A 19,047-nucleotide genomic window follows, 5' to 3' on the forward strand; every position below is an offset into this window, starting at 1 on the left:
ATAGCGAAGAAATTTTTCCTTATGTCAAGCCTAAGTCTGCCTCTCTACAGTTTATAGCCATTGCCCCTCGTCCTATCACTACAAGACTTTTTACAAAGTCCCCCCCCAGCTTTCTTGTAGCCCCTCTCAGGTACTGGACGGTCACTATAAGTTCTCCTCAGAGCCTTCTTTTCTCCAGGCTGAACGACCCCAACTCTCTCAGGCTGTCCTCATATGGGAGGCACTCCAGACCTCTCATCATCTTCGTAGCCTCCTCTGGACCCATTCCAACAGCTCCACATCCTTGTCACGTTGAGGATTCCAGAACTGGACACAATACTTCGGGTGAGGTCTCACAAGAGAGGAATAGAGAGGCAGAATCACCTCCCTTGACCTGTTGGCCATGCTTCTTTTAATGTGGCCCAGGATACGGTTGGCCTTCTGATTTAAAAAATAAAGAAATCAGACTCCAAATCTCAGAAACTGAGAACTCTGCATAGGCAAAATCTTGCAAATCACAAAAATTCTGCCAGTTTCTTCCTGCAGCGTCTGAACTGTGAGGCTGCTCCTGAACACAAGGGCATTAATACACCAGGTGCAAGGTAAAGGAAGTAAAACTTAGTAACTACCAGTCAGCATGTACTATTAAGAAACAAAAATATACAACACTTACCAAGTTGTGCTACAACATTACATCTCAACCCTTACAAGACTCAAGTCAGACTGAAGTTCATAAAGCTTCTGTAACAAGACTTTTCCCCTCCCAAGTTCACCACCTGAAGAACACCTACTTACCAGTCTGTTTGGTCTCTAATGTAACCACAGCAATGCACCAAGCACCATAAGCCCAATTACAAGTTGAAAGTACATATTCAGCAGTATTTCCAATTTCAATTTCCTCAGCATATTATTTTAAAAAATAAACCAGAAGAAAAACCCCAAAACACCTACTGGATGCTGTTAGATGAATCTGTGTTCTCACTTCTACCCTGAATTTCTGAATACTCTTCCAAAGCAAAATACAGAGTGCTTCATCCCAAAAAACTCTCCCTAACACCTTCCGCTTGAAAGAGAAATTATCCATAGTTCCCTCAAAGAATCAAAACTAAAATTAATGGTATGTGCCAATAAAGAAAATCACAACACACATTAGGGCTGTTGTGTTAAGAGCTGCCAAGGGAACAGTGTTTCATGATGACACAAAACTGCTAAGCTGACAAAAGATGAGATTTAAGAGACACTAGACCTTGACAATAAAGCAAGCCTCAAGTCAATGCCCCAAGTCAGGCTTCAGAGAATGCTACCATCCCTGTAAAACTGCTTTTGACACACTCAAAAAGCACAAGCGAGACAGAATACAGCCATCCACATCAGATCAGTGTTTCAGCTCTGGTGTCTTTCTTCCAAGAAGAAGCTGACAAGAAACTCAAAGCCTAGTTTCAGGGCCACCTGTGGAGGAGGAAAACGTCTTTCAGATTTTTCAGTTGATACTTTGTTTATGACAGAACACAAGACTGTACATAAAACTCTTAATATCAAAAAGCAATGGCTAAAGATAACCCTGTGAAATTCTGAATTATCAGCAAGACAGTAACCCTAACTGCCAGCACATTCAAAGAATTATTTTTACGTGACTAAATACCTGGGGCCCTCTGGCTCAGCCACGCATACTTCACCAGGAACACGTGTGAAACCCTGTACAAAGGTGCACAAGATGCTCACAACCATTAAAAAGCAAGCATCACTGCTGTAATACTACCACTCCACGTGTCTTAAGACAGCCTATATACACCTCCCTGGCCAACAAAGAAAAGATAACTCTGAAGTTTTGAATAGCATTGAGATTCTAAGAAGATAATTAAGTCTAGCAAGCTTCTCTGGCTTCTTGAGCCTTTGTTCAAAATAAAAATCATTTAACTACATAATACATTACAAACCAGTCAGCTATACTAATCTAACGCACAGCAGAACAAGATAATATTTTCCAAAACTCTCTGCAGCAAATACATAATACAGTGGTGTGGTTTTTGCGAGGAAAAAAAAATCCACAAACCTAAACTCTGCTAAAGTTATGTAAGACCACAGGAAGAAAATCCAGGTTAATTCAAAAGGACAAAAATCATATCTGAGAAAGCAGTCAGAATAGTCCTTCTATTTATGAAAGAAGGATTTAAAATATTGGTACTACTTTATGCAAGTTACATCTCAGACACAATGAAGTACTTAAACTAGTCTTTGGCCTTCTGTTAATTTGAAATTTCTACTTCAGGTCTTAAAAAAGGAAAAAAAAAATCAATCTTAATTGATTATAAGCACTTTAAAGTCCCTTAAGTATATCACTTTCAGAGACAAGTAATTCTCAATACTTGATAAGATTACTTCATCCCCAGTTACAGTACAAATCAGAAAACTGAAGTATTTCAACATGTAACTGATACAACTATTGAGAAGCTCAAGTCATTACATGCCCTTTGTTATGCTGGTATAAAGATTTCTTAAATGAAATTAAAAAGGAAGTTTCATGTACAAGGTGTTTAATAACGTACATTCTTCATACATGAAAAAATCAAATGCTGCAACAGTAAATGGTATGAATTTTAAATGTTTTATCCATTTTTAGCTACGCCAATTGTGTCAGAAAGAAATCTGAAGCATAACAATCATTTAATGACTAAAAATCTACCTACCACTGTAATGATGAGATCTGGAGCTCAGTGTGGAGCTCACCCAGGCCAACTACCTCTTTAAGTGGGATACCTGAGGAGTGTAATCTTTTAATCAACACATTTGTATCACTTCCATTGCCAGAGGAGCAAGTCCAAAAAACAGAGATGGGAGGCAGGGAATAGATGTTTTTATGCCAGCCAACATATCAATACTGCCAGGGCAGCTGGCCTGTCAGCTACCCCACAAGCTGTTCACTGGCTACCCCTGCTCTCCTGCAGGCCAACCAGCAGGCATCAGCCTCCAGCCACCCGATGGAAGTGGGAAAGCCAGGCTCACCCTGACAAGACAGATAACGCATATCAATGTCAGTTTTAGCTATTCTAAGGAAACAAAAGATATGTTTTCAGGAACTTTGGTAGGATGTGCATTTGGTTGCATTTTTGAAAGTTCAGCTATTAAGTGGAAAACAAATTCACATCCCTGGAAGCGTTCAAGGCCAGCTTGGATGGGGCCTTGGGCAGCCTGATCTAGCGGGAGGTATCTCTGCCCAGCGCAGTGGGGTTGGAATTAGATGATCTTTAAGATCCCTTCCAACTCAAACCATTCTATGATTCCATGACTTATTTCTCTGCATCTACAAACTTCAGAAGAAGATAACTGGTCATTTTAATTCTTCATTTCCGCTCTTGCCTCTAAACATTACAGGAACCTCAGGAAACCAGAAGATACATGCTTATAGAATCATAGAATAATCAGGTTGGAAGAGACCCACCGGATCATCGAGTCCAACCATTCCTATCAAACACTAAACCATGCCCCTTAGCACCTTGTTCACCCGTGCCTTAAACACCTCCAGGGAAGGTGACTCAGCCACCTCCCTGGGCAGCCTGTTCCAGTGCCCAATGACCCTTTCTGTGAAGAATTTTTTCCTAATGTCCATAGGAAAGAGCTACGCCAAATACTTAGCTGGGATACTAAAGTAGCATGATTAAACAGAGTGTACCCAGAGCTCAGCATTTGCAAGTCAATTCCAGACTAATTCCAACTGCCTAACTGAAAGAAAAAAACTGTGCCAGTTCCAACAGCTGGACTGGATTTAACTAATACCCCACCTCTTGCATATAACCATACCCTACAGTATTCTTCAAATACTTTACAACATAGGTGCGGGTGCAATATAGTGGAAGGAGAAGGTGTTTGCATTGATGGAGTAAACACTGTTGTTCTTTACAAATCACTTTACAAGCCTTTTTTTCCTTATTCCTTCTGACACCTTTTAATGAGCATGAAATACTGCAATGCATGTGAAAACGCAAAAGCCTCAGTTGGGCTGGTTTGGGGCAGAAAAAAATTCCAGTGCTTGTTTGTATACAATAGTTGAGATGAGTACGGTTGTCAGCTGCCTATCTTTGGTTTGCATTAGAAGTTAACATTCTATATATGCACAGAATATAGTTTATTAGTATGTGTAAAGTTGAGGCATAGACTGAAGTTATTGTTCTACCTGTTCCGGTACAGCCGACTTTGGCCAAAAACAGAGACAGAAAGGGTCACTGACAGAAGGTGATGCTGCTGCTCTACCAGTTCACCTTTCAAAGTGCATACAGCACACTCCAAGAATTGCAAGTGAATAACAATATAAAAAGGAAAAGTTTTGGGACTACTAAATCAAAATTCTGGGACAGCATTCCAATGGTCTCAATGCCACTACTTAATCACAACTCAAAGAACTAAAATCAATGATGCTTTACACACTGATACCCTCTTTTTTTTCAGCATGCAAAAAGATTTGACACCTAGCCAAACTAAACTAAATGTTTAGTCAAAATTGACCCTTCCTGCTATGTTTATTCCTTTAGTTACAAACATCATGGATTATTAACCAGCTTTTTTTCTTCCCTCTGGTGTATGTTTTGGGCAGATTCTTCTTCCCCACACCTAATTTTGACATTTATGTAATTATCAAGTATACCCATAAAGCTCCAAATTGTCTAAGAAAAGCAGTAACTATTGTTTTCAGTCACATAGAGTATAAAGTTAGAAGAACTTCACCTTTGGCTTTGTTATCATAGTTCCATATTAAATTATGCTGACCCAGTTAAAATGCAGGCAGGGGGCATGGATTCCACAGTGCAACCAACAGAACCAAAGCAGCCAAATACACTTAAAACGTGTCCATATCCTGACCTGAGACTCAAAGAGAGTTTTATTTCATTTGATTACTGTTTGACCCAAAAAGGTATTAGCTCCTCATTTAGGGCAACATTATATTATGCTGCAGAAAATATTAGAAGTCGGTTAAGATTCTCTGTGTACTGCAGAGTCTTAATATTATGAAGTTCCCCTGTAAAACCTTCTAACGGCTTATAATTTTTAACACAGTACCGGGTACGCTAGAAGCAGAGTGCAGTATTTATGCTACTGTATTTATGCCATAATGTGTCTGGGACTCGTGTTCCTCAGGATTGAAGAAAGACACTGAAGGAAAACTAGTTATTTCACAGCTGGAGCTGCTTTTAAAAAAAACGCCAAAACCAGTTTGGGGCCCCTAAAATTAATTCCAGCTGCTTTTCGTTAGCCAGTCTGTGGCAAGATAATTCAAGCATCTGAACCTGGCTAGCCTCAATAAGCTGGATGCATAAGATAAGCATTGTGACTCTCTTAGTGATGGGTAGTGACTCACTGAAGTCAGACACGCGTGCCAATGTGGAAAGCCACAAGCCTCAAATTACAGCTGCTCATAGTGCTGACTCACCTGGAAGCCCTACAGAAGCGGACAATGCTGCCCATCCACATTATCTACTTCTATTGCTCCAGAAGTACTTCAAGAAAAACAATTACTAAATTTATTTCTTACCAGGTCTTTACTAAGCATATCCTTTGAGGCCCTGATATTCTCTCTGCATTTGTTTAACCTGCACACTGAACTGCTACCAGCAAAGAAGTGAGATATGAGCACTCGTGTTTTAATTTCCATATACCAATCACCCAGGTTACAAGTACAGTCCTATCAAACAATCCTCAGGAAACTGGATCTGAAGTAATTTAGTTGGCTGCATTCAACACAAATTGCACCAATACTGAAGGACACAAAGCAGTCCAGAACACAATCTACACATTATCTGCTGTTTTAATATAGCATAAAAGAGCTGGGATTCTCTATTGAACATCTAAATTCAACCGAAAGAAGGAAGACGGGATCTGGTAGATTTCCAGTTACTGCTTACTGGTAGATTTCCAGTTACTGCTGTTGTGTGAATCAAGGACATCATAACTACTCAAAACTTTTACAGCGTTTCCATTCAGATGCAGATCCCACATTGTTAATCACACTTTTACTGACACCAAAGACCACAACAGAACTGTAAAGGCTCCACCTGAAGTCAAACTGAAGTCGCTAGTTAATCCCACGGCATCCCAAGCTAGCTCATCACTGTGCCAATGGTTGGTCTGTGCAGATCAACAGGCAGGCAGGAAGGATCAACTAATTCAAAGTACTCATTTTGTCCTGTGGTCCTAACAAGGCAGGGAACTTGCCCATGTAGTGCTCCAAGTTATGGTGACAATACAGCCAAAAATACCTCCACTTTGACAAGAGCCCACCTTGAAGAACTTAACTGTGGAGTTTGGTCACTTATGCTTCAGCTTAAAAGAAGTGACTGGTCTGAAGGATACAGGTATCCTTCTTTTCCTGTACTTTCTGGAAACAGAAGGGCATCCTGAATTTTGTAATGATGTCAGATCTGCCTTATCTGAATACTGTGATGTGCCACATAAGTTGCAAGGACACTGGAGAACCAAGACAGCCAAATTACCAGTGATTACCATTCACACTTAAAAAAAAAATTAGAATATTAAGGCTACTCTACACACTCTAAATATGTACAAGGATCTGAAATGTGGAACAGTAATGTTACAGGAATCTGCTCTGGCCAGTATACAAATTTCTATTCAGATGTGTTAACAGTAAGAAGACATTGTTATTTTCTTGTATTGCACAAACAGCATAGCAGATGCTTTAGACTCTCCTAGAAACTTGTCCTGCCCTTGAAGGAGAACAAGCAAAGCACCTAAACCGCTCCTTGGTCTCCCCCAAGGTATGACAACACCTCTGTTCTCTCCTAGAATTTCTAAGCAAGCATCCCTCCCATTCCGTTACTAAGGAGGGAGAGTACACCGACAGCTGATGGCCACTGCAAAAGAGCAGGAGTTCCTTTCCTCTTCTCTACTCTAGAAGACCCCAATTTAGAGGTGTAGGTTCAGTGTTTTCTAACAGATGTTACTAGAAACCAAATCAACCACTTCTAAGGTCACACTTCACAGCCAAAACACTGTCTTCACTCATGTTCAGGACATGAAAACAGAAAACAGCAAACAGCAGAACAAGATTAAAAATAACTGTTTATGGTAACTAGATGCAGATATCAGACTAAAACCTTTAGATCAGCATAAAGACTGAAATAAATTCTTTTAAATCTAAAAGCTTCTATAAAATCGTAGATAACCACTTTCAAGAATTTAATTACAAAACTGTTTGGTCAGAAAGGCCTCACAGACTTCTAGGGCAAATGCCACAGAAGACCAGACATTCTTAAGCTTGCCAAATATCTATACTCATTTCCCCTAGGAAGAAAAAAGGGAAAAAAAGAAGGGGAAAAAAGGAAAAAGACAAAAGAAAACCTACTAGGCTAAACTCAAGCCAGATACCTTCTTGTGTAATCTATATTTGAACAGATACACTTCCTTTCCAGATACTTAAACAGTCTTCAATTGTAGTATCAAAGTACCTTAGACGATCATTCTAAAATTCTATAATGTATTTATAAGCACTTCCCTGTGAAGTGAGGAACCTATTATTCCATCTATAAAATGGGAAACAATAATTGCAATTTGCGTACATTCACAGGATGCCATGAAAAAAACAACAAATTGAATCCCTAGAGGGTTAGTCTATATTCAACCACAGCAAACGTTTTTGGTGTTACACATGGCTCAAATTAAATAATTTTTTTTCTGTTTTTTGGAAGAGACAATCAAAAAGCAGATAAAAAGATTAAACGTGCTAGCTGCCTAATTAAACCTATGAAGAGATCGTTCTGCTCAAGATACAAGAGAAAACAATAAACCCAGCTGACAACTCAGTAAGAAGATGGTGCATTAGGAATTAGAAAATACACTCCAGCAACATCCTACAATATTTTATGAACCCAGTCAGCAACCCTTAGTCATTTCAGTATCGTGAATTCTAGACACTCCTACCAAACTTTTTAACATGACTTAAGTTCGGCTTCCATGTTTCTGCCATTTGAACATTTTGGGTATCATCTCTCCTTGAGGGTACCTTCAGTTTCTCAAAATTCCAATTTATACATCCTTCCACACAAACATTATATTGGCTAGCCCTAACAAGTAGCTTAGACTGCCAGTAGCAGTCTGGTTTTGACGGATCCCCATTGACAGGGCACACCCAAACACAGGTTACACCGAGCACAGAGGTACAGTGGGCTGTGCCCCTGCCAGCAGTGGGCATGGGAGGAGGGCACCGCCAGATTCTGACCTATCGCTGCCAGCTCACGATGCTCAAAGGCACCATCACATTGATGCCCTTGTGTCAGAACTCTTTAAATGTCTCTTCTTGTCTGGAAGGTTCTCTTCACTGCTGTTTGTTTGGTGTTGTGAACACTACCCATTACTATCCTTTCTGACAAACGGTGGTTAACATCAAATCATAGAATAGTTTGGGTTGGAAGGGACTTTAAGATCATCCAGTTCCAACCCCCTGACATGGGCAGGGACACCTCCCACCAGACCAGGCTGCCCAAAGCCCCATCCAACCTGGCCTTGAACACCTCCAGGGATGGGGCAGCCACAGCTTTCCTGGGCAACCTGTCCCAGTGCCTCACTACTCTCATAGTGTAGAAATTCTTCCTTATGTCTAGTCTAAATCTGCCCCTCTCCAGTTTATATCCATTGCCCCTCATCCTGTCACTACAAGCCTTTGTAAAAAGTCCCTCCCCAGCTTTTTTGTAGCCCCTTCAGGTACTGGGTGGTTACTGTAAGGTCTCCTCAGAGCCTTCTCTTCTCCAGGCTGAACAACTACAACTCTCTCAGCCTGTCCTCATATGGGAGGCACTCCAGACCTCTGATCATCTTTGTAGCCCTCCTCTGGACCCATTCCAACAGCTCCATCTCCTTCTTACCTTGAGGATTCCAGAACTGGATACAGTACTCCAGATGAGGTCTCACAAGAGAGGAACAGAGGGACAGAATCACCTTCCTTAACCTGCTGGCCACGCCTCTTTTGATGTGGCCCAGGATACAGTTGGCCTTCCAGGCTGCAAGTGCACGTTGCCGGCTCATGTCGAGCTTCTCATCAACCCGCACCCCCGAGTCCTTCTCTGCCGGGGAGCTCTCAATCACATCATCCCCCATCATGTACTGAAAATGAGGATTGTCCTGACCCAGGTGTAGGACATTGTATTTGGCCCTATTGAACCTCATGAGCTCGTCACAGGTCCACTTCTGCAGCCTGTCCAGGTCCCTCTGGATGTCACCCCATCCTTCCACTCTGGCAACTGCACCACTCAGCTTGGTATCATCAAACAGGATCCTAGCAGGGCTCTCATTTCAAGAATCTCTGTTGATACGGTAAACCTTCTATATCTGGCTGCAAATCAGATTTTTTGCACAAAGAAATCACTACCACTGATTTTGCATCTAACATTTCTGTGCATGAAAAGTAGTAAGAGACCCTGATGCCAAACAACTGCATGCAAAGACAGTACCTGTTGTTCGGGTGACCTTACCTTACATGGGAGAGGGCTACAATGTTTCTGCCTAATTCCATCAACTTTGAGTGACACTGTAGTTGCCCAAGGAAAAGGGAGGACTAGGACATTCCAAAATCTCACACTGCACCTGGTCAGGAAACCCCAGCTGCAACTCTGAAAACCCAGCTGCATGTTGCCCACGTACCCTGTCTGACCACCTTCTAAACACCATCTCCTCACACAAACAAGCTTTCACTGTGTTTCACACCCGCAAGTTTGCAACGGGGCTTGAGCACTCATTAAAATACATCTCCATCAAGGCTAATAAGACAAATTATGAGGAAGCCATTTCTCCAAGCTGATTTTGCAAATCACCTGTTCCATCACTACCTATATAGTCCACCTGTTACTAAATCTGACAACAGCCTAGGCAAAGAACACACAAGGAGAGATCCTCAGCTGGTCAGATGTGACAAAGTCTGGGGGAAATAAGTAATTCAGTAACAGGCATTTGAATGGGGAAGATATTAATTTTGCCTCCTGTTCTGTAACCACTTGTAAAGTATATATTCCTATTTTCTATTTGCTGTATTTATTAAACACACACATACAAAATCAAGTTTTAAACTGACTGTAACATTTGCTTAACCTGAGAAAGGAGTCAAGTGTCAGCTGACCCAAGAGAAACAACACGGAGCTTCCCCAGCAGATTTAACGGTGTCAATCTGACTATGAAGGGATAACAATCCAACAGTTAAATATCACTAGCCAAGGTATATGTCCTCCCCTTCACACTGACCTCTAAGCCAGCCCTGGTATTCTCCAGACGTGAGGGGCTGGCTCACAATGTTATAGGAGTAGAAAATTAAAGAAACATGAAGAACTTCGCTACTAGTTCACTCTAAGGCACAGTCATGATGCAAGGCTAACTTTTTTGTAAGAAATCAGCTCTTTTGATTGCCCATGTCAAATTCTGTCAAATGGAATGCAAAGCCCCCAGCTTCTGCTGTTAGAGAAGTAATCAGGAATAGCAACGCACAATCAGAGTTTCACAGTGCTGGGTATTTTGGAAACAACTGACAGACTCTGTTTTCGGAAAATATATAGGTTTTACATTTCTTTATAATGTCAAGTCACTTCACTTGGCAATCTGTCTTTACTTCTTGATGACACACCCCATCAGCTTCAAACAGTTCACTGCCTCTTCAAGCCTAATCTTATAAATTAGATGCCTCATTCTACTTCCAATCCCACAATAAGTACAAATCTGATCACTCACTGATAGCTGGTACATCATACTAATTGCTGTCCTTTCAGATAACACAGTTTTAGAGGACAAAACGTCCTGCCTGGATTTGTCCTGGAACTGCACAAAGACTATGGAAGACACAAAAAACGTACTTAAAAATAGTTAGGGAGCTCTTAACAGTAGTTAACACTGCTACCAACTTTGACCAGATTTTGACAATTCACAAGCTAAAACTCAATCCTTTCATAATGGAAGCGTTAGAGATACCAGTATCGTGTTAGAAATACACGAGAAAGAAGAAAAACAAATTCTGTAATTACAGGAAGATTAAGGAGGGCTTGGTATATCACAACGACAAACAGCAATAACTGAGCCTCAATACAGCTAGCACAGATCCCAATCAGCTTAGGAAGATTATGTTCATCATGAGATGCCATCTCCAAATTGTTTTCTCCACAGGTATTTCTGAAATAAACAATAACTTCCTAAGGCATTTGTGTCTTTAAACATATTAAAATGCAATGCATTCAATTGATTTTGAACCTCAGGGGAAAATATAAAACAGTATATCTAAGTTTTCTGCCAAAACCAACAAATGTTTCACACCACTGTACCGCATCCTTGTAGACTAACTAAAGATTGGAGAATTCTGCAGCCATAACCATTGAGAAGGCTTCCCACATCTACCTCTTGCTTCCTATCCCTGTAATTCTTTCCAAGGTAAAAACGTACACCTGTGTCCTCCCAAAAGTACATATACTGGCCTGAAAGGGTAACAAAGAGGCTGCAGGAGTCCAGAGCTTAGACACTCTGCATGATGGTATCGGATTTTGTATTAAATCCTATTCCCTATAGGAAGCTCCCTGACACCCGTGTTTTCACTTAAACTACTGACAGCCAGAGAGGCAGTTGAGGCAGCAGGCCCACAGTACCTTAAACCAATCTAGATCAGCTGTTACAGCCCTACTCCCTCCCAGCCCTTCTTTTGCCAATAACCATTCCTGTGCCAGCAAAGCAAAAAGTAAAAAGCTGATCAACCTGTAAAAGTGAGCTCCTGAAAGAAACAGGATCATTGTGGAGTTGCTGGGGGTAACAGGCTTTCCGGGATAGCCGCAAGTCTTATCTGTTTCATGTAATATTTGAGAGGAGTACAGGGAGACAGCAAAAACACTAGTCAGTGCACAGAACAGCATCAAGAGATGAGCCGGTAACTGCACGTCTGCTCATTTGTTAACACTGCACAGCTATGGCACCTCCACTGCAACGAGCCTTTGACACTTGATGAGAACACTGCTTTAAGTCAACCCACATGTTTCTCAGATGGCTAGAGAACGTACAGATCTGTATCCCCCAGAATGATGTTCCTCTGCTTGCAAAAAACTTCATGGCAGCATGACAGAAAAATGTGAAAAAATTCAAGCACCCTCGAGAACTAGATCCACATTGTTAGCAAAGCAGCAACAGCAAGTACACTTAAGCTGCCAAAACTCATGATGGAGACCTGGGCTAAGCCCAGCTTCTTCCTCTGCCCTACCTGGGGTCAGGCCACTGAAGCAGAGAATAAAGATGGCTTTGTCAAAGTCCCTGAACCCAAAGATGATAGAGAGCAAAAGGTGATACACCTGCTCTCAAAATGAACTGTTAACTGTGGGAAAGGCATCAGCAGACAGGACCTCTGAATCTTAAAATCAAACAGAGCAAGGGTAGGTAAAAGACAACAGAGCAGACATGTCTCCTTTTGGAAAACAGCTTTCATGAAATTTTAGGAGGTTAATCCTAATGGCTTAAGCAAAAAGAGTTCACAGACTTGCATTCTTTTGACTTATAATTAAGTGTATGACAAGGATACAAAAAGGAAACTTTAATCTCAGTCATTGAGGTGTTTTTATAGAAAGTTATAATGCAACAAACTCCCCACCAGTTAGGGTTGTTTGTTTAGGAATGAGTGCTCATGAAACTTTACTTTTGATCCAGTACACATTTTGCTAATTAAATGACCACCTAGTCTCATTGCATCACACACAAAAATAACAGTAAGTCATACGGACAGTTCTACAAATTGTAACATCTCTGTTCATCAAGAATTTTTCCTCAGTTTTAGTCAAGGATGCTGACTAATCCTGACAAAAAGAAATGGGCTGAATTGTTTGATCTGTCACCTTAAGCATCAGAACAGTGAGCCAGCATACTGGTGCTTGCTACTGTAATAAAGAATAAGTAATACTTCTAGTCTAAGAAGCTGGGAGAGGAAAAAAAGTCTAAGAAGGATGTCACTAGGCAAAGAATGAAGCTGAAGAACTGCAAATAAAAATATCACAAGGTTCAAACTAGATTTTCTAGATTTTCATCTAGCTTAGATGTCAATGTAAATAAATAAATTATGTGGGTTATCACAAATTAAGTGATCGCAACTGTTTAGTCTTGTCCTGTAAAGGCTCAGTTGTATTGCAATAATCAGTGCCATACATTTAGAAGAAAGCCACTGAGACTTAAGACTACATGCCTGTGACCAACACAGGAAAGCTTTCTCTTCATATATAGGAGGATTTAAAAGCCCTTTCACATCTCTAGAATATAAAATCAAGAAAGCTGCAAGCAGAAACTGTTCGGCAGTTGTTCACCCACATGAAGCCACTGGTGTGTTGGCTCCTTATCACTCAGCTCTGCAGGTTCAGGTTAGCTCTGTCTGCTGCTAATCACATGTCACTACCTACAAAAATAGAAGAGTCTCACTAATAAAAGCAAGAACACAAACTCATATTAAGTGATTAATACTTCCCTTTCTGCCATTTGATTTTTCTATTATCCTTTTGGGGACTAAATACTTTCTGGAAGTATTGAAACCTGAAAATCAGAATTCTGGTTCTATATACACAACTCTACCTTCTTAACAGAGGAAGCTAACAAAAAGGTAAGAAACTTTCAACTAAACCTGAAACAAGGAAAAGTAGAGTGAACTTCTGAAAGTCAAGGGTTCAGAAGCTTTGACTTCTCAACAGATTAATTTCTTTGCTCTTATAAAAGGAGCACGGTAAGAAGTTACATGGGGGACTGAGGTCTGTCTTAAGATAAAACAAAAGTACTTACTCATCTTTGTTTCCCTCAAAGTTGCATTAACAAAAAGCACAAACAATTATATGGCCTAGCAAACCCAGTAATAAAATATGAGCTAACTACAAATAAAAGTAGTAAGCATTTTGGTCTGCCAGAAGAGTCTGTATCCAGAGGGGATCAATAATAACTCACCAGTGTTTATTAGAAGCCAAAGGAAGATTACTAAAGAATGTATTTGAGTTCGATGATTTCAAAGGCTGCAACTGTCTCCAGGCAGAAGGTGACTCAAATGCCAATGTTTTCAAACTGAACTTGAGAGTGTACAGCTTTAACTATCTCAGATTTTCCAAAGGACATAATCTAGATATAAGACCATGATTTATCACTCCATTATCCTAACAACTTATTTTCTCTTTGGTGGAATTCGACAAACTGCATAGATGCAGACCAATGCCAACAAGAGCACTGAACCCTCCTTGTTTCCAAAGTTAAGCACAAAAAAATGGAGGTGGGATCTCTAGGTAAAGCTCCTTCTGGCAGCACAGGGACCAAAACAAGTGTATTTAATTGCTGACAGTTGGGAATTACATATAATATTTCATTTGGAACAGAAACACTTTTTTGAGGAGAACTGATAACATTCACTAAATACAGACAAACTGTCCAAACAGCAGGTTAGTGTGATTACTGGTATCTCAAGAAAAGCTAAGTAGTGGCAAGTACAGAGCACTGCTGTGCTCTTTCATTCTCCACTATAAACTTAACTTACATCGGTTTACTTTTAGAGACTTAAGTTAGATAAAGTTTATGTAGAGGGGTTCTTTTAACATGAACTTTTACATAAGTACCATGATCAGAAAAGAGTCAAAAATGAGGTGTAGTAGAAAATTTCAGACATTTAATACAAACCAAATTAATCTGAAAGATGCTAGTGCATTTCTAATCTTTGACAGTCCTTTAAAAGGATCTACTTTTCACTTTGGCACATCACCATCCAACTTGTACACGCTTCTGCGTTCCATATGTTTCTTGCCCCCAAAAGAAAGACGCTTATTAGATTTTAAAACTTTTCAAAAGCACAGATGAAAGCTTTAACCACATTAACATTGTTGGACCTATCTAGCAAACAGTCTTAGGCTCAGTCACAAAAGAAAGTCAGTCAGCACACTCGAAGACAACCCTGGAGGACAGATTTCTCTGTAAGAGCAAACACCTTATTCCAAAATAATTATTCCCCTTCAGAAGGAAATGAGAGCTAAGCTACCTTAGCTGATCTGGTATAACTGATTTCAGTAAAGCTTGGACAGTCAATTCCCTTCTTCCCCCCATGGAGGCAGATATGCAATTCCCCTAGTCTCAGAGACGCTATAATATAAGCGAGCATGGATGACAGATCAGTTCACACTAGGCACAAACATACCTAGCCTTTCCCTGTTTAGAGCTCTGATGGAGTCAAGCCAGTGGCTGAGAGAGCAGCAACAAAGCCAGTAACCAATAAGGGGAGATGAGACAAGGACAAAATGAATGAGGAGCAGCAGGAAGAGTCTCCCTGGATGAGAAGGGGAAAAAAGAAACCCACCACGCCTCCTCCTTACCTTGAAAAGCAACTGCTAAACAGAAGGATGGGCAATTTTTAGCTACTTTCTAACATTTACTAATGTTAGAAGCCTTGTAGTTACATACTTTTTACATACAATATTTTCTGCGAAAAAGACTCACCGTCACCAAGTTAAACAACAGTTCAGATAAAGATTAGTTTATACTGCGAATGTCATCTTAAAGACGCTGCTGCTGCTAAGCCTGACCTGCATAAAATTGTCTCCACCCAAACAATAGCAGCAGGGGTGTGAATTCTGCTAAGAATAAAAAACGTGCTTTTAAAAGGCTAAAATTCACTTCTGTAATCATTAGAGCTGAAATTTAAGTGATAAAAATCAAGAGAAGCAAGGAAAGCACCCTCGGGTGAAGTCAAAGTAAGATGACACATACTGAGGTTTGCACTCCAGCGAATCCTAATCCGATTTCAATCCTAATCTGATTTCAGAACAACTCCCTCCCCCTTCTTTTCCTATTACAGAAACTTAAACATGAGATTTGGGATTTCCTCCCTTTACAGCTGCGACTGGAACAGAAGACGTCCTGGGTAACGACACACGATTCAGAAGACCTTCCGAATACTCCAGGGAATAAGCTTCTAATCACCCAGGTCTCTCAGATTCGAGGAGTAAACTGCTATTCCATTATCCTTGGTAAGCACGGCACTCCTTCCTGATTTAGATGGAGACGCCCACTAGACGATTACTTATGTGCCCACCGGCATTGGAAAAAAAGAAGATTTTTAAAAAAAAAAAAAAAAAAAATTAAAATGTTGATTTAAGGCAGTGCAGGGGGCAAAACCGGCCAGCAGCGAATCCTGCAGGAAGGCCCATCGGAGCGTGGGAGCGGCCGCTGGCGCCGGGCAGGCAGCCCCCTGCCCCGGGAAGGGCTCTGCCCGCCCCGCACAAAGGCGGCGGCACCATTGTCCGCCCCGCCGGCCCGGGAGAGGCGGAGGCAGCCGGGGAGGGGGCGCATCCCGGGAAGGGTGTGTGTGGGGAGGGGGGGGGTGTGTGTGTGAGCATCCCGGGAAGCGGGGGGGCTGGGGGGTGGTGAGAATCTCAGGAAGAGGGGTGAATTGGGGGGGGGGGGGAGGTCGGGGGGGGCGGGTCACATCCCGGGAATGGGGGAGAGTGGGGGGTGTAGCATCCTGGGAAGGGGGGAGAGCGGGGGTGTAGCATCCCGGGAAGGGGGGAGAGTGGGGGGGTGTAGCATCCCGGGAAGGGGGGAGAGTGGGGGGGTGTAGCATCCCGGGAAGGGCGGGGGGAGGGGGGGTAGCATCCCAGGAAGGAGGAGGAGGGGGAGAAGCATCCCGTGGGGGGAGAGAGAGTGAGCACCCCGGATAGGAGGCGGGGGGGGGAGGTGTGAATCCCGGGAAAAAGGAGGGAGGCGGGGGGGGGGCGGGGGGCGTATCCAGGGAATGGTATGGGGGGGCGCATCCCGGGGAGGCTCCCGCCGGGGCCCCGCACCGCCCCCAGCCCGGCCGCGCCCGCAATGACGGAGGAGAAAAATCCCCCCTGCGGGCGCCCTCCCGCCGCTCCCCGCCTCCTTCCCGCCGGCGGCGCCGCGATCGCGCCCAGGCCCCGGCCCCTCCCGCCGCCGCCGGGCTCCCTCCCCGCCGGCCCCGCGCCCACCTCCACGTCGCGGCCCTTGTTCTTGAAGCTCTTGATGCGGTGGTTCTCCAGGCCGGCGGCGGCGGCGGCGTTCTCGGCCATGGCGGCGGCTCCGGCTCCTGCGCGGCGGCGGCTCCGGCGGTTTCGGGGGGGGGGGGGGCGGGGGAGGGGCGGGGCGCGGCGGGGGCCGCCCCGTGACGAGCGCGAGCGCCGTTGCTGAGTGACTGCGGGAGCGGCTGCGGCCGCACGTGACGCCGCGCGGCGGGCTCGACCAACGGGAGCGCGGCTGCGGGGCGGGCCCAGCCAACGGCGGCGCGGGGGGGCGGCACCGGCCAATGGGAGCGCGGCGGGAGGGCGGGATCAGCCAATGGGAGCGCGGCGAGCGGCCTGTTTGCTCCGCCCCCCTCGCGTGATGCATTCTGGGGGCTGTAGTCCCGGCTGGGCGGCGGCCCCGCACGTGGGGCGGGCGGGAGCGCGCGCTGCAGGGAGACCCCCGCGAGCGATGAGGGGAGGGAGTGCGGGTCGATGGCGGGTGCTGCGGGGGGGACTCCTTCAGCTCCAGAGCCACGCGGGCGAGCCCTGCCTGGAAAGCAATCCCAGCGCTTTGCGAACTTGCCCTTCACACGGATCAGAGGGCTGGAGCACCTCCCACACCAGGACGGCCTGGGAGAGTTGGGGTGGTTCAGCCTGGAGAAGAGAAGGCTCTGAGGAGACCTTATAGCGACCTTCCAGTGCGTGAAGGGGCTGCAAGAAAGCTGAGGAGGGACTGTTTACAAAGGCTTGTAGTGACAGGACTAGGAGAATGGCTATAAATTGGAGAGGGGCAAATTTAGACTAGATATAAGGAGGAATTTCTTCACACTGAGGGTGATGAGGCACTGGCACAGGTTGCCCAGGGAAGCTGTGGCTGCCCCATCCCTGGAGGTGTTCAAGGCTAGGCTGGATGGGGCCTTGGGCAGCCTGGTCTGGTGGGAGGTGTCCCTGCCCATGGCAGGGGGGTTGGAACTGGATGATCTTTAAGGTCCTTTCCAGCCCATACTATTCTATGATTCTATACCACAGGTGCACATGGTGCTGCCTGCACCCAGGGGTGTTACGTCTGTCATAATGCAGAGCACAAATGGTCTCTGCTGATCCAAAAGTTGTTCCCAAAGTGTCAAAATTACCGTAATGCCCTCGCCAAGTCATTAATGCAGCGGGGGTGGTCATTGCATACGTTGCAAACAGATGTAGGACCTCCAGGTCCATAGTGGCCTGGGCACAGCAGGCTGGGTCAAATACAATGCCCTGAAGTTGCACTTTGTAATTCCAGGTTAGGAAGGTGTATGTATGGAGGTGATGTAAGGTAATTGCAGGCAATGGTAAGCAGTGATCTAACACACAGTATTTATTTGAAAGAAAAGCATCCAAGAAAATAAAAATCAAAAATAACAAAGACGTGTAGCGTTCATATCTAGCTTATCTTATGCCGTATCAGGTTCTGCAAAAGACCTTTATAGCTGTATATAAGATTTTCACAAATCCCTTTCTCTTGAAGAGTCTCTCAGTCTAATTCACAGCTTGGCTTTTTAATTGCTTTCCCTCAGCCCTTTTTTCTTGTGTTCAGATGATTCTAACTTGCAACTTACAGTTCTGGCAAAATAAGGCTTGCAGCCTGATGGAGATGAATAAAAATCTGGAACACTGGCGCTCTTCTTCACTGTCATTCAGCTGCGTGCCAAGTGTTCTTATCTGAGGGATCACTGTAGCATTTCCATCCCTCTCGTATCCAAGTAGTTTCTCCTCCCTACGTGCATTGCTCTGTGCCTTTTCCCAGCGGCTTTGTCTGGCTGTGCTGTGCCATTGTTGCTAGCCAGAGGCAGGCGAAGCCCAAATGGCATGACCGATATGACAGTGTTTGTCAAGATCACTAGTGTCAGAGATGGCTTCTGGGCCCTGACACTTGCTCTTTTGAAGAAGAATTGGATCCAGCTCTCCATCTGTCTCCAAGAGAGCTGCTAAAGTAGACTCAGTAGCTGAGAGCTTTGTTTTACCCACCAGGGAAGGTGGCCGTAGCTGCCAGCTGTGGCTTACTCAAGCCTGGTAGGGCATCACAGTAGTGTCGATCCAATCCCTACCAGGC

At 43.8% G+C, this 19,047-nt stretch overlaps 1 protein-coding gene across 1 annotated transcript in view; it reads right to left on the reverse strand.

Annotated features, from left to right (window-relative positions):
* Positions 1-17,084, reverse strand: part of KPNA3 (karyopherin subunit alpha 3) — a 51,555-nt gene extending 34,471 nt beyond the window's left edge. Inside the window, exon 1 of the mRNA XM_069881454.1 lies at positions 16,947-17,084. Coding sequence (XP_069737555.1) covers positions 16,947-17,027 — 81 coding nt within the window. The 5' untranslated portion in view covers positions 17,028-17,084. The remainder of the gene's footprint in view (positions 1-16,946) is intronic.
* Between the last annotated feature and the right edge of the window lie 1,963 nt (positions 17,085-19,047).

This window comes from Phaenicophaeus curvirostris, chromosome 1, assembly GCF_032191515.1.
Source record: "Phaenicophaeus curvirostris isolate KB17595 chromosome 1, BPBGC_Pcur_1.0, whole genome shotgun sequence".
Classification (NCBI taxonomy): domain Eukaryota; kingdom Metazoa; phylum Chordata; class Aves; order Cuculiformes; family Cuculidae; genus Phaenicophaeus; species Phaenicophaeus curvirostris.